Source organism: Mytilus trossulus, chromosome 2, assembly GCF_036588685.1.
Source record: "Mytilus trossulus isolate FHL-02 chromosome 2, PNRI_Mtr1.1.1.hap1, whole genome shotgun sequence".
Lineage (NCBI taxonomy): Eukaryota > Metazoa > Mollusca > Bivalvia > Mytilida > Mytilidae > Mytilus > Mytilus trossulus.
This window is the reverse complement of record NC_086374.1, coordinates 78285681-78301759: the sequence shown is the minus strand read 5'-3', so window position 1 is coordinate 78301759 and position 16079 is coordinate 78285681. Positions and strand designations below refer to the sequence as shown.

At 31.0% G+C, this 16079-nt stretch overlaps 1 protein-coding gene across 1 annotated transcript in view; it reads right to left on the bottom strand.

Annotated features, from left to right (window-relative positions):
• Positions 1-335: 335 nt before the first annotated feature.
• LOC134708046 (uncharacterized) overlaps positions 336-16079 on the bottom strand; it is a 67270-nt gene continuing 51526 nt past the window's right edge. The window contains exons 15-22 of the mRNA XM_063568306.1: positions 14312-14571; positions 13095-13279; positions 9947-10096; positions 9432-9550; positions 4817-5079; positions 4132-4201; positions 2719-2915; positions 336-653 (exon numbers count right to left, since the gene is read on the bottom strand). Coding sequence (XP_063424376.1) covers positions 355-653; positions 2719-2915; positions 4132-4201; positions 4817-5079; positions 9432-9550; positions 9947-10096; positions 13095-13279; positions 14312-14571 — 1543 coding nt within the window. The 3' untranslated portion in view covers positions 336-354. The remainder of the gene's footprint in view (positions 654-2718; positions 2916-4131; positions 4202-4816; positions 5080-9431; positions 9551-9946; positions 10097-13094; positions 13280-14311; positions 14572-16079) is intronic.

The window sequence follows — 16079 nt, the reverse complement described above, 5'->3', positions numbered from 1 at the left end:
ATTAAAAATTTCTTTAAAATAAGATATTATACTATTTGGCCAATTGAAAGACAACAATATAGAAAAGGAATGTGTTTTAAAATATATACATTTGTATGCACAGAACAGGCATACATATATCCAATATCGAAACAAAAAACTTCTAAACGTTCAGTATAATAAAATATAAAAAAATACAAATTATGTAATTATATAGTACATTACGTTTTATAGCTTCATTCAAACTATAAACCAAAAAAGTAATTGTCTTTGGATTATGTGGTAGTTTTTTCTCAACGAAAATAAAAATCATGACATTCTGTTGTGTCTCAGATTAAATTATTTTCTTTTGCAAATGCCAGTTCGTTTATACTATTAAATACAACTACTAGTATTTTGATCTTCCCCACTAGACTTTGTATCGTCATTTGTACTGCTTGTTAAGATTCGATCTTTGCTTCTATTGCCGTCAGTATTAGTGTCGCTCTGCAAATATTTTTCTTTTGTTGTTCGTTTACAACAAAGTTTCTGCCAATTTTGACGAACTCTCTTTTCTCTTGCAGTGAAAAGAATGAAAATAATAAATCCTTGAAAGACATTCAAAATAGTAAAAATGTACTGGAAGACTATGCTTGCTTTCTCTATTGTAAAAAATCCAAAAATCCATGTTAATCCTGAAAAATAAGAAATATACATTTTACATACTACGCAATAGACCACTTTCGAGTTCATCCGTCACCGGCAAAAACTCGTCAATTATGCACGCCTTTATGACGTCATTTACCAGATAGAGGGGCTCGCCTGTATCCCTGCACTATTTACGTTCATCAAGCGTCTAAGTGATCGTTTTTGTGCAGGATAAACTGGAAATAATGGTTGCTCTGTAGGTACTTACTGACAATTCCCTAATGACAGCAGTGTTGATTGTCTATTTTCAGAATTCAATTTGCCGAATAATTCGTACAATATAGAATTATAATTTTCCAACCACTCGCTCAACCTTGTAAGGAAGTGACGACGCCCCTAAACGCACAGATGACTGCGATAAAGGCGCGTATAATTGACGAGTTTTTTCCGGAGTTTTCTACTAATTATTTATATTTTATTTTTCATGACACTAGGCAAAACATGGTAAACAATCATCGAATAATGGCGATAACTCCTTTATCTTTGTGCGAGGATTTGTTGGCTTATTTGTAGATCGTGTCTTGTTGATCATCTTATTTTCTCAATCTGTTAAAGTTTCGTTAAGATAAAAGGCAAAAACACCAAACAAATTAGTTAACATCATTTTAGGGCGATTTGAATCGAACAATTTCGGCAATATCGACTAACTATTAGATCTAATTTTGCCTATCACTTTTGTTATTCAAATTTTCAATATATCAGTTTGCAAGATAATTGTCAAACACACAGACAAGTAGAAAAATGTCGTCATTTAAAGGACATATAAAACACCTGTAAAAAAGTCAAATGATAATTCCGGCAATATTATCTTATTTTCTTATTTGTTGATTATGTCTTGCTGAACATTTTTGCTTTTATAGTTTTTATCTGTCTATCATAGTTTCAAGTACATACAAAAAAAAACTTTGAAAAACATCATCAATAGAGTGGACTGTCGATTTCGGCTGTCCTATTTATTAATATTGTCTTGCTGATAATGTTTGCTTTTTAAAGTCTGTATCTTATCTCTGATTGTATTCAAGATAAAAGCCAAACATGTAACAGGGTAAATTTCATCATCTCAGGACAACAACTCTTATTAGAAGTCGTCTGAGATGTTGATATGACTAGACAGGTGGTAGTTCTCAACAATCTGAAGTTTCGTCCATGTAGATTTTTTTCTGCATGTAGCTGTTTTCATGCGGATAAGAGAAAAATCTTTCATTTTACGGACGACGATGGACGAAGGGCATCAAGTGATAAGAAAAGCCCAAATACCAATATGAAAGAAATAAGTAAATCGGAAATTCGTTTGCAATTTTTCAAAAACAAACTCGGAAAATCATATAAACAATATATTTCGATAATTTCTATTGGACAATCTGTATCAAATTTAAGTAAGAATTGAATGCTTCTTTTATTAACTGAATTAGGGTGTAAAAGCGTTGACCGAAGTACATTTTGTATGAAGCGCAGAAATCTTCATTCTAAAATTGTGCGCACCTGTGCACTTTATTATGTGACCTCGTGTCATCATGAATGATGAATTTTCTTGTGTATTGAAGTTGCTTAAGGAATAACGCGAGATTGCAGAGTAGCCAATCAGAATCACGTATTATAATGAAACATACATCTGTATGCAGATTTCTACTTGTAAACACATCTGATAGATTTAGGGTTTCTGCACGCTAAATAAACAAAGACAAATGGTGTGACTGTATTTTCGTTGCCACTGCATGATAATACTATGATTACGAATCAATCAAATTGAGAGAATATTTACACATACAAATATATTAGAGTGAATGTGAGAATGACACGAAAGGATTGAAAGGATTGCAACCAGACAAATTACATTGATAGTTTTCAAATATGAGTTCCAAAAAGTAATCACAACACAATAAGTCGATATATAATCGACATCTGGATGTTTATCTAATGTAATTTTAGAGTTAAAAATCTGCGGACGATTTAAGAGATAAGATGTTTTGACTTTTTCTATTCCTCTTGATTTTACTGTTTTGTTTCTCCCTTCTGAAATTGCATAATAGAATAAATTACATTTGTTCTTACCTATAAGAACTAGTACTGTCAATGAGGCACGAAGATTCATCATTGCTCTCTTTTTCTCTGACTGGTTTGACTGAAGTCCTTTTGGTCGACCCCATAGGTTTTTCAGAATCATAATGAAGATAATAATATTGGCCAAAATTATAATTCCAACTGGTATTACAAATGCATAATAGAATGCAGAAAGTGACATCCAACACCTACAAAAATAAAATAAAAATAAGAAAAACTAATAGCATCCTACACAAATTGTCGCATAAAATAACTGAATATTTTCACATTAGTCTAACTACTTTTAAGTGTCAAAACATGTGCATAAACTGGATTTATATCTCATTGATAATTAACTTCTATGAAATATATTCTATATCTTGGTTTGATCATGTTCTTATCATTTAAAAAAAATATGTTTTGTGTGATTTTTAGGAAGACATTTAACTGTTCTTGAGTATGGTTCTGTATATGATCAACGGTCATGTCTTTACCGTTCAAAACAAATAATTTGCATAATGAAAAATAACCGAATATTTATATTTTTTGTTCAAAATTAATTTGAAAATTATAAAGTAATTTTCACCTGATGATGATGATTTGATGCTTAACACCCAGTGAAAAATAAATATACTATATTAGGTCAATGTCAGGGAAATGTCAAATGAGGCTGGGAAACTGGAGAAGAGCCAGCTTCTACCGAGCCATTCCCAAGATTTGCGCCGAATACACAAAAATATTTTTCTGACATTGACCTAATATTGTTTGTATACTGCAACTTAGATAAATAAATTCATGGCTATTTAAATTGTAACACAAATTTAAAACTTATTTTCATCCCTTAATGAACCACTGACTGTGGAAAAAATGTTCCATGATGAAATTGACATTGCACAAAATATAGCTGTGTTACTATATTTAGGAAATAAACACAACTAGTTGCAGTATAAAACATAAATATCTGGATCAGAACATGTTAATGTGCTATTGATATGAATTCTGTTTCTTTATCAGGCTGACACAGTTAGCTAGTTTTTAAACAGGAAAGATACAAGGGAACAGGCAACAAGTCATCATACCCGGTTGAAATATTCTGAATTCGAGCCGACCAGTGTTTATTTGTTCTTATTCCTAAAAAACATGTGTTTATTCTACGACTCCAGGGACTTACGGGATATAATAGAAGGGCTGATATCCATGACTTAACAGAAGCAACCATGACATTGACAATACAACGGATGCAGCAAGTAATGACTTATTCATTATTAGGTCTGTTTTCTATTTTCTGTGGTTTATTGATAATGATTCATGTACCGTGATGTATGTGACCTTTTTAGAACTCCTCTTTTTGTTTCTGCCCATTTATAATTGAGGATCATAAGCTTATACATGTCAACAGCAGACAATTATAAGATTTGTACTTACGCCTTGTTTCCACCAATATATAATTCATGATCATAAGCTAAAACTATGATCACAGGTATCAAAGGAATCCCTAAAAAAGATATAACATACGCTTAATTATCAAAATTTAAAAACAAAACAACAAAAATCCTTTATTTTTATTTTAAAGGGTAATGATTTTACGAAAAATTGTAACTGGAAATATGAAGATAAACAAATAAGCAGCCTTAACATTCAGGGTTATATATCAGTAGTTAGAAAGTCTGTACGTGGCATTAAACAGATCATCTTCAGAACACATCAATGTAAATTTCGTTTGCTATACACTTTGTTATTTATTCTGTCTTTTTAACTTTTTTTTCTTCGAGTGTATTAAATGAGTATTTTGTAAATGAAAATAGTGTCTGGCGTCTGGGGAACGCAATTCTAATCCTGATATCTTTGATTAGTTAAATTGAGCAGGTTAATAACCCACTCATTTATTTTGTTGTTTACAATTGAACATTAGCGGATTGAAAAGCGTTTTGTAAAGCTTCGCCATTGGTAATCAATAACACGTTTGCACTCATACTAGAGGAACCGTCCAGAAAATGCATCTGCTGTTCTACGATACGAAGAAAAAGATAGTTTTATTTGCATTTATATAACTAAATATAATGCAAATAAAACTAAGCACTACATTATCTATCATTCATTTTATACATACCCCATGCAGGAACAGCTGTTTTAAGAATAAAGTTTGGAATATAGGTTCCAAGAACCTTAACAAATCTCAAATATTGGAGGATCCCTTCCATCAACATCCACATAAATGCAACAAGAATGAAATAATGAAGCAACACAGCAACTGCTATACACCCTTTTAAGTCTTGCGTTTGTCCAATTCCAACTATAAATATTATCAAAAAACTGAGCAATGATAAAGCAAGGTTGAAAAGAGTTTGTTGTGCTCTGCCTTTACGAAGGTGTCTGAAAAAAGTAATAAAAAGCGTATAAGTAACAACTTGATGAATAATAAATTTCACAATGGGTCTCATTTAGTAAGTTAAAATGACAATATACTTATTTCAATGGGATAATGAAATACAATTGTCAATTTCTTGATTTTATAGTTGATGTGTTTCCATCAGTTTTCCAATGTAACCTAGATAAGTTTTCACTCAATCAATTTTCAACATTTGAACAGTGGTAAACTACTTTTGCCCACATTTATAAGGAGAATGTGTTAAACATTAAAAAAAAAAAAAAAAATGGGCTAAAGCTTGACACCTATTTGAGAAAAAAAATTGAAACGGAAAAGAAATAGTTCACCACTGTATACAATATAAAATGGACACGATATGAATTAAAAGTCTGCGAAAACATCTTGTCAAATTGTTGTATGTTTGGTATTGTAAATTTGTAAATGCAAAAACCCCCAAAGCAAATCTGTTTAAAAGTTTAAACTTTTGTTTAAAAAAAGTAATATAAGGTTTGATTAAAGTCAAATGCTTTTAAGGATCAGATTTTAATGGAAGTTAATTCTTTTAATGGACATTTGTTAATTTTCTATAATAATTGATTCCCAATCTAACAAATATTATTTTGGCTACTTGATTCTCCGTGGAACTAAATCCAAATGCGTTACATCTGAACACGTTTATTGGTCATTTTTATAAATTTCCTGTTTACAAAACTTTAGATTTTTCGAAAACTAAGGATTTTCTTATCCCAGGCATATATAACCTTAGCCGTATTTGGCACAACTTTTTGGGATTTTTGATCCTCAATGCTCTTAAACTTTATACTTATTTGGCTTTATAAATATTTTGATATGAGCGTCACTGATGAGTCTTATGTAGACGAAACGCGCGTCTAGCGTACTAAATTATAATCCTGGTACCTTTGATAACTATTTTTGCGGAGTCGGCTCCAATTCACAAACACATTTAACGAGAAAAATAAATAACAGATTTCATAACAAGGCAATTACTATATCCCAGTTTGTTGGAAACTAGATGGAGAAACAATGAACGAATTAAACACGAGTCCTTTAGATATCTCTTTGTTTACAGTCATTTCTGATCGGTACAAGTCAGAGAAGTGGACTACTAGTATAAAAGGGATGCCGGGTCGTGAAAAACAATGACGGATTCATTAGTAATAGTTTAATACTGTTTAAGCAGGAACAAATAGGCGACACCACAGTGAAGGCCAATACAAAGACGTGTACTTTAAAATATTAAAATATTTAAAAAAAATATCTTCAATATGCTAAAAGGCAAGATTAAAGTGAAAACACGACTTGTTAAAAATATGCAGCACTACATATATGTGAGAAAAAAAATCAATTCATTTGAAACTCATTGTCCGTACTATATATGGATATGTTGGAATTCCAATTTCTTTTACAAAAAACAACATGATATTAAGAAAAGAAAACTTGTGGATTTACCAACTCATCCCAATTAAAACCTGATAAAATCAAACGTGGTATTGTCCTCAACATTGTCGTATTTTAAACTAACGCAGCAAAACAAAAGTCACTACAAAATAGTATCACCTAAAAATCAATGGGAAGTTCGAAAATCTGTTTAGTCTACACTAAGCAACGTTGTGGTTTGAAAGCAAATATAACGTAGAAGGAAATCTGTTTAACCGTTTTAAACCCTTCACCACATTGCTAATATTCTAAATATGTCAGTACCAAATAGTCGGTTACAATTACATCGTTAGGCAACTAATAATTCTTGTTGTGCAATAGTATTTATCTTGTTACTGCAATATATTTACACGGAAATTGTTGTTAGTGGCTGTTTAAACAGAACTATTTTTATTTTATCATACTGTTTTAGGTTATTATATGCTTTTAATTATTCTAACTCAATACACTTATATTTTTTTCAGTTAACAATGAAATGATATTACTTTTATAACGTTTTCGTATTTCAAAAGTATGCCATGTGTTTGTTAAAACATCATTGTTAGTTCCTAAATGACCAGAAACACCGGAAGTTGTCTTCTCCTTCTATTTAAGTCATTGTTTAATATTATAATGATGTAGCAAATACGTTAGTGTTTTCGTTGATGGTATGCATAACTTGTTACAGCAATATCATAGGAAAAAAATGACAAGAATCATGATCATCGTTAAAAAGAACTGTTATACAATACACAGAACAAGACTTCGCAAATACGGAGTGTGATCATGAATATTTAAGAGCAATAGGTAGCACTCCACAGTTTGAAAATAAAATAAAAAATGAGCCACAAAATGTTTTATCATGTCCTATTCCTGAATTTCTAATACATTAACCTAACTGTTTGTGTTGTACATGTGCATATGTATGTAATCAGTATCTGCCATAGATTTGATTTTCAAGAGTTAAAAGGGTGAAAATTAATTCCTTTTATGTGCATCCATGGCAACATTCTGCATTTATTTACCATAAAATATTGCAAAAAGGGGGGTGACCATGTCACATATCCCCCCAAAGTTTCTCTTGGTTCGTTCTGTTTGTGTTACATTTCAGTGTTGTGTCGTTGTTCTCCTCTTATATTCAATGCGTTTCCCAGGTTTTAGTTTGTTACCCCGATTTTGTTTTTTATCCATGGATTAATGAGTTTTGAACAGCGGTATACTACTGTTGCATTCATTGGATCAAACTAGAATTTCAATGCCTTTGAGTGATACCTTTTTAGAAACTGTTTTCATAAACTTCCTAATGATCAAATGAAAAAAAGGTGTCTTTTGCCTTATTTTTCTCGTAAAATCCAATCACAAAGTTCGTGTGATAAAAAGTTTGAAAAAAAAATTACAATAATTACCGGACCATTGCATGGTAGGGACATGCAAATACGGACTGTCATACAGAAAACAGACTATATAACATACATAAAATAACCTTAATGTTAATATAGACCCAATACAAAGGCTATTTTAATACTCAGCTATCCAAAAATGAATTTTATGGCACACTAGCTCTCATATTTAAAAAATCCACAGGGGCCAAAATGCGAAACTACACACCTAACTGTGGAGTGTAACCTTAACTTATTTTCGTCTATCCACGAAAGATACCTTCCTGATTTTCGGATGGGACCAATGTTTTTGTTTAATTGGTAGTTAGTGTAGATTGGTGACGAATACAATTATATATTTGAATGCAATTTTCCCATCAAAAACAATGACTGCATATTTAACAAAAAATTTAAATACAGTTAAATTCTCTGAACTTATGTCAAGTACAAGAAAAACATTTTTGAAGAAGCTTTTTTGTTTTTGTTTTATTGTAACTAATGTAACCGATCTCAATTGTTTGTACATATTTTAAATATCAAATATCTGTATTTGTTGTCTCTGTACCGATGTAATGCATTAGCTTTATGGGAATAAAGATAAACTATTAACTGCAAAAACGTATGAGATTAAAAAAATCAAAAACAAAAAATCCTACACACACACACACACATCTTTGTATCTATTGATCTACCACAACAGGACAGAAAACTAAAACCACTTCAGTAAACTGATATGAGCAACTAAAAATTTAGTACTACAGTAAAAGTGGTGATCACTTATCGCTCCGTAACTACGTTCTTGGCCTTTATTATACCCCCACTTTAAAAAGGGGGTTTACTGTTTTACCTCTGCCTGTCCTTCCGTCAGTCCGTCCGTCCCATGAATATTTTTCGTCGAATTTTTCTCAGGAACTACAATACAAGGATTTTTGAAATTTGGTTTCAGTGTTTATCTAAGTCAGCTATACCGTGTGATGCGTTTTCAGATTGATCACTTGACAACGTCCTGTTTACCGAACACTTGTATGATTTTACACATGATAGCCAAGTTGAAAATTTTCGTCACATTTTTCTCAGAAACTACAATACAAGAATTTCTGAAATTTGGTTTCAGGATTTATATAAGTCATCTATACCGTGTGATGCGTTTTCAGATTCATCACTTGACAACTTCCTGTTTACCGCACACCTGCATATTTTTACACTATTGATATTACCCACTTGCGGCGGGGGTATCATCAGTGAGCAGTAGCTCGCAGTTTTCCTTGTTATAACTATTCCATAAATTTTACATTATAGTTTTAAATTCATAATATTATGAACGGATGAGGCTGATGTTAGCTGGTATTTTTGATGTTTTTTTTAAGACGAAAATCATAAATCGATTACTTAGGCATTATTGAAAATTGATATCATTGAATACAAATTACTTGCTAACATTCATTCAGCTATGAAAAAAGATTGAAAAACTCATTCATTCAGCTATGAAAAAAGATTGAAAAACTCTAATTACCGAAAATTTAAGATTGAAAAATTCTTACTTAAAAACAATGAATGAAACTATAGTAAGCGATAATCCAATTATGGAAAGTATCAGGCCAATCCAAGATATAATGTCCATGGCTAGAGATTCCACTAAATTATCTTGGCCACCAATATTCTGAAAATATAAAAGAACAGAGACATTATTTGTGACACTTCAAAATTATCATGAGTCAAATGACTTCAATATCATATATTCAGACAACTATATGGTCATACTGATTTAAAATACGTTTTTTTTTCTAATTCAGTTCTGTGAAATTCGTTTTTTAAAACAAACAATTTATCAATCACGCTAACTTATTATAAACGTGTAAAATTATCGATACTTCTTTTTTTGTCGAATAGGGAAGTTTTGAAGAAAAAAATGAAAACCTTATGAGGATATAAGTCAAAAGGAATGTAAAAGTTCTTTTAAGTACGAAACGCATTACATTAGTCGCTTAAATGTAAATAAGGGCAGAATATAAAGTACAATGATCGAAAACATATTTTATAATTCATCTTATATTACCACAATCACTGCAAAATTTGTCAAATGATCACAAACACAAACATATCGTCCATATTCTGTTTTATTCAACTGACAACCGTCGGTGGCCCATCCACCAGATGTATCATAGAGGTCGTAGTTCCAATATCCACATATGGAAGATTCGACGTCCTGCAAGCGAAGATTAATCATCATTTTTCAATCAATAAATAAAGCTAACGTTCTGGCCAAACGAGAACACACAACAGTCGTATACAATTTGTGATCACAGTTATTTAATTTTGTTTACATAACTATTGCTATAAAAGAATATGCAGCATACGGATTGTCATCATATATATGCATGCTTATGAAGAACAACAATTAAATGCAGAAGTATCACAAATGCGACCATTTTATTGTATTGTCACTATATGTTTCATCAGATAGTTTATTTTAAAACTTTTCCTAAATATAGATTTTATCATACATTTTTGAAAAATATATCAAAAAAATATTGGTGAGCGTCCCTTTTTTTTTAATGCTTCCAGATATGTCAAATTATTCAACAAGCGAGTTTAGAATTTCGAAAGAAATAAATTCTTTAGAAGCTTTATCTTGGTAAGGAAAATCACTTCTCGCAATCCATAAAAGGTTACAAATTTATTAAGGAAAAAGAGCTGTTTATATAATAGCAGTAAAAAAGATTATTTTTCAGAAAAGTACTGGAAATGAAAGAAATGAGTTCTTAATAGTTTGCTGCAGACACAATATAAATCATAAAATAGTTACATTAAAATTCTATGAAGGTTGGTCAAAATAATTTATGTGCAACAAACTTTAATCCAAGACTGTATTCAAATCTTTTCTCTGGATAGTATATATTTGGGATATTAACAAGCTTCTGTCCAAATTAAATAAAAATAATCCGTAAAGGTAAGGATAACTGAAAAACTTTAAATTGAGCCTAAATGTTAACTGTAAAACAAAACAAGTTCAATTATCAGTAAATTACGGAAAACTGAAAATATTTTTTTTCAATTTTTTACTTAAGAGACTGTCTTCAGTTTATTCTATGCGACTGCCATACAAGTGGAAGTTTTAGTTTGCTAAAAAAACCAAGTTTAATCCACAAAATTATGGACTTCTTATTGCGACGTCCTACCTAACACAATCACCGATCACCCCTAGTTTTTGGTGGGGTTCGTGTTGTTTATTCTTTAGTTTTCTATTGTGTACTATTTTTTTCTGTTTGTCTTTTTCATTTTTAGCCATGGCGTTGTCAGTTTGTTTTAGATTTATGAGTTTGACTGTCCTTTTGGTATCTTTCGTCCCTCTTTTACACAACATATGTGTCAAATTACAACACGCCCTATTTAGTTAGCTAAAAAAAACAAGTTTAATCCACAAAATTATGGACCTCCCATTGCGACGTCATACCTTGCACAACATATGTGTCAATTCACCACACGCCCTATTTAACAAAAAATGAAAACATTTTCACTGGGCTACTCATTGTCATTTTATTTTTCTATTAATTTAACGATGATGACGATATACTTTACAACTAACATTTTCAATTTTATAAAAACTTTCTTTGTGCGAGAACTCAAATGAACTTTATGAAATTTAGAATATTAAAGATAAACGTTTTAATCAATATTTATCCTTCTAATTACCCGAACCACACTTGTAAGGTCGGACCATATGAGTATAAACGATTATGAACATATGCGTATCATCCATATAGCTGTATTTTCCGAAACATTCATTCTTTTCTTTAAGCAGTATTGTTGCAAAATATAGGACTTACTAGCCTTTCGACACATGGCGGCCATTTTGGATTTTGGCAGCCAGTGTGAATTTTTGAAGATGACTCCATATCCAAAAATGGTTATCATCATCATAACTCACAATCTGCAAAGTTTCATACTTTTACCAGAAAGTGATCAATTTTGCCAAAATATTGGACTTAGCCCCTGAACAAGTGCAGATCGTAGACTTTTGTATATGGCCCGAGAACACAGTTATTTCGTAGTGCATTTCTTTTAGACAATAAATTCAAATTAAAAAAATCGCACCTGCTCTTTCTCAATAAGATTTTTACAGTGTAGTGTACTACCAGTGAGACAAATAATATCAAAATTATAGAAACTACCACCAGCTCTCACTCAAAATATTGACAATTCTGTGTTAAGGGGGTGTTAAATTCAGTTTGACAGCTTCAGACGTGATAAAACTTGACCTTTTTGAACTGGACCAAATCACTACTTAACATAAAGATTCAGCACCCAAATTTTTTAAACAAGTAATTACACCCCCTCCTTAATATTTCATGCATTTAATATCAAGAAATAAATTGGGAAAGTGTATCAAATAAAACATGCAAGTTATACACTGTTTACACTAGGGACTATATTCGTAGACAACGAAAACCAAAGGACGGTAACTGTGTCCTTGGACCATATATATTTTTTATGTGTTATGTTGTCATTTTCAGACAATCAGAGACCTAATAGATTTGAAGGATTGCTATTTTTAATATTCATAGTTTTTACATCAGTAAAGGTATTGCTTTCTTATATATAGTCGATTGAAAATTTTCAAGCCGGCATAATATTGTTTGTATAGCATTACTCATGCTATATAAAGACATGCATATGGTGTTGGTATGCAGTGTTTTTACTTATAAATAATAAATGGTCACAAACTTGTCAAACATTCGCACAACGTTTTGTTTAATATACAAGTGTTATCAAAGGTACCATAATTATAACCTGATACACCAGACGCGCGTTTCGTCTACATAAGACTTATCAATGACGCTCAGATCAAAGTAGCTTAAAAAGTCAAACAAGTATAAATTTGAAGACCTTTGAGGAACCAAATTCCCAAGCGTTGTGCCAAATACGGCGAAGGTAATCTATGCTTTGGATAAAACATCATTAGTTTTTCGAATTTACCCTACTTTTGCAAACAGTTAATTTATAAAAATGACCATATAATAATATTCATGTCAACACCGAAGTGCTGACTACTAGACTGGTGATATCCTCGGAGACGAAACGTTATATTAGAATTGAAAATAAATGAAAGCAGCATCAATTGAAATTAAATGGACTAAAATGAACAAATATTATCGACAAATCAGTGTCATTCTATAGTAACAGAACATGAAATTCTTACTTACCGCAGTCGGATAAAACAGAGTCTGAACTTCGTATTCACCGAGAGAACGAACAGGAAGTCCATCTATAAAAATACTTGATGCAATAACTCTGCTGTTTGGTAGGTACTGTCGGACATCTGATCGTACAGAAAACAAATTCCAATTTCTGTATACATTGAAAGATATTCTTGTGGCATTTGGAAATTCTGTAATTTAAGAAGAATATAATACGTTACACAATACATGTATAGATAAAGACGATGGATGATGCGCAATTTGCGTTTTTACCAAAAACAAACAAAAAAATAGGACTGCATGTCACAGTCCCAGTTTTTAGAGACAAATACTTCAAGACAAAAAAAGAAAACAAAGATTCATTTAATTAATCAAAAGAGCACAAAGAACAATAATGTCTTTAATTTTATTATATCAAATCAAGTATCAGTACCGAAATATTTCAAGGAGATAATGGTCAATAATCCAGGTTTGGTGCATCAAAAGCCAATTTTAACGACATGACATGACGTGATGCATATAGTTCAAAACAAATCTGCCAAGCAAGAACGAGAAGCAATTTGATTTGCTATAATCGGTATTTTCGAATGGATATCATTTTAAATTCAGTTTTTGCTCTTAGCTAGCAAAAGATGCATTAGAATACACATTTTTGACTTATAGTGACGCCCAGCTTGATAAATGATAAAGACACTTCAATTATTGGAAAACGTATGTCTACCGTTTAAATTGCCTCTATAATAATGGAGAAAAGATTTTTCAAAACAGATTCATTCAAATTCTTACTATGACTATACACAAAAGAAAAAAAACTTTTTTACGCAGTAAATCAAACTTTTGCCAAACTACTAAGTATAATTATAAGAAGACCAATGAAAGAAATCTACCAAGTTTGTCTACCTTATTATATAGTTTAAGGCCAACACATACACATCAAAGCATGTGACAATTGTAAAAGCCGTGGAAAAAACCGGATTGTGTGAAAGAGGGACAAAGAAAGGTACCAGAAGGACATTTATTCTTGAAAAACAGTATCGTGACGATTATAAAATATATATTGCAACATTTTTATAGAACAATTCCAGCTCAATCAATGTATGCGTAAATGTCTAATGCATTATTTCTTTCTCTACAAAATACAACGTTTATACCTTTACTGCTAATTGTTTGAATCTATTTCGGAAAATATTTTTGGAAAATTGTATTTCGATAAATAAACTCACTATTGATTAATTCAACTGGGAGAATAATAGCAGCGTCAACTGTTTCTAAGTTGATATTTGATCCGTTTATCAAGTTCTGTATGGTACTGTTGGTCAATGGTACTTTCGAACCTCCTCCCTCGATTTGTATACCAACGACTGTAGAAGATAGTGCAGATATATCGTACACCTCCATCATAATATTGTCCCTCACCCATCTAATTCCAGGCTGTCCTTGTAAATCAAGAAAACGGGGAATGGTGTCGATAACTTCTAATATTCTATTCAGATAAAAAAGAAATAAAGCAAATAATGATTATTTCACGATTCAAATTTATTTGCACCAGATGTGTATTTCGACAACAAAATTTGGGATTTTCCGTTTTGAATTTTCTCGGAGTTCAGCATTTTTGTGATTTTTGTGAAGAAAAGGACAAATATTGTTGTTCGTGGATGTCCATATAAAATGTATTCGGAGTCAGTGCCATGTGGTAAATTACTAAAGTATATTATTGTATTCTTGATTATTTCAGCAAAATTATCATCAACGTAATGACAATTGTTATGAATATCTTTGTAGCACAACGCAAAAGCAACAAAATTTTACGAATCCAATGAGACAACTTCAAATTATTTGAAAATTTTTATACAGTTCCAAAATATCCAAACGTACAACCAAAGTTTGAAAATAAATAATTAAATATGGTTATAAATATTTTATTGCAGTTATTATATGGCATGTGTATTGTGTTGATAAATCGAAACGATCTTTTCTTAAAATTGTACATAAAAGGGAAAAAAATTAATTAACAACCTACTCTGTAAAATTATTTATCTTTATTGATTTAACCTACACAATTTAAAATCGTTTGGATATGCATGAAATATTTGTCACTGGACGTTAAGCAACCAACCAACAATCAATCAATCAATCAATCAAATCGTTTGACATAATATTTCTTCTTTAAAAGACCATTCATAGCAGACAGGTTTGCTCGAAGACAAAGATGGGAAAAATATGTATATGTAGGTGTTGTTACATGATAAAGGCTATACGCAACACTCTGATAATTGGTCACATGAAAATATCTTCATATTTGTATTTGTTTAGGCAAAATTGACCTTACATGAAATTGAATTTCAAGGTTCATTTTGGTGATATAGCTAGCTCTTCGACTGTTTCGGTTCTTATACATCACAGGCTTTCAAGTACTGTATATAGTACTATTTGTATAACAAAAATGTAACCTTTTAAACAGTTTTCGATGATCATTGAAAACAGTTGATCTAAGCATTGTAAATCAATGATTATTTGATCAAGTCAGATTAAGTTATACTGACAAAATGTATACGTTCATGATATAGGCGAACGAGTAAACACTGACATTTTTTTAATGACACATCTTAAAATTGAATTTACAAACAAATAGGATGTCGTATTAATTAGTGTTGTAATTTATGGGGTACCTGTAGCTCAAGAAGAAGCGATATCCTTGATAATATATAAATGAAATCTTCAAGAATAAGAGAAGAAGCTCCTACATTTTACTCTTTCATATTTTGCAATGGTTAAATTTAGAGACGAACATAATTCAAAATATTATAATACTGAATTTTAAATCATTAAAGTTTTTTTTTGGAACTGAATGTTTTCTACTCAATGCTGTTCAACTTCGTAATTTATTTAATTTTTTTTTTTTTTTTTTTTTTTTTAAACTTTTTTGAATTCGATCGTTACTGATAAGTCTTTTGTAGACAAAACGCGAGTCTGGAGTAAATACAATATTTA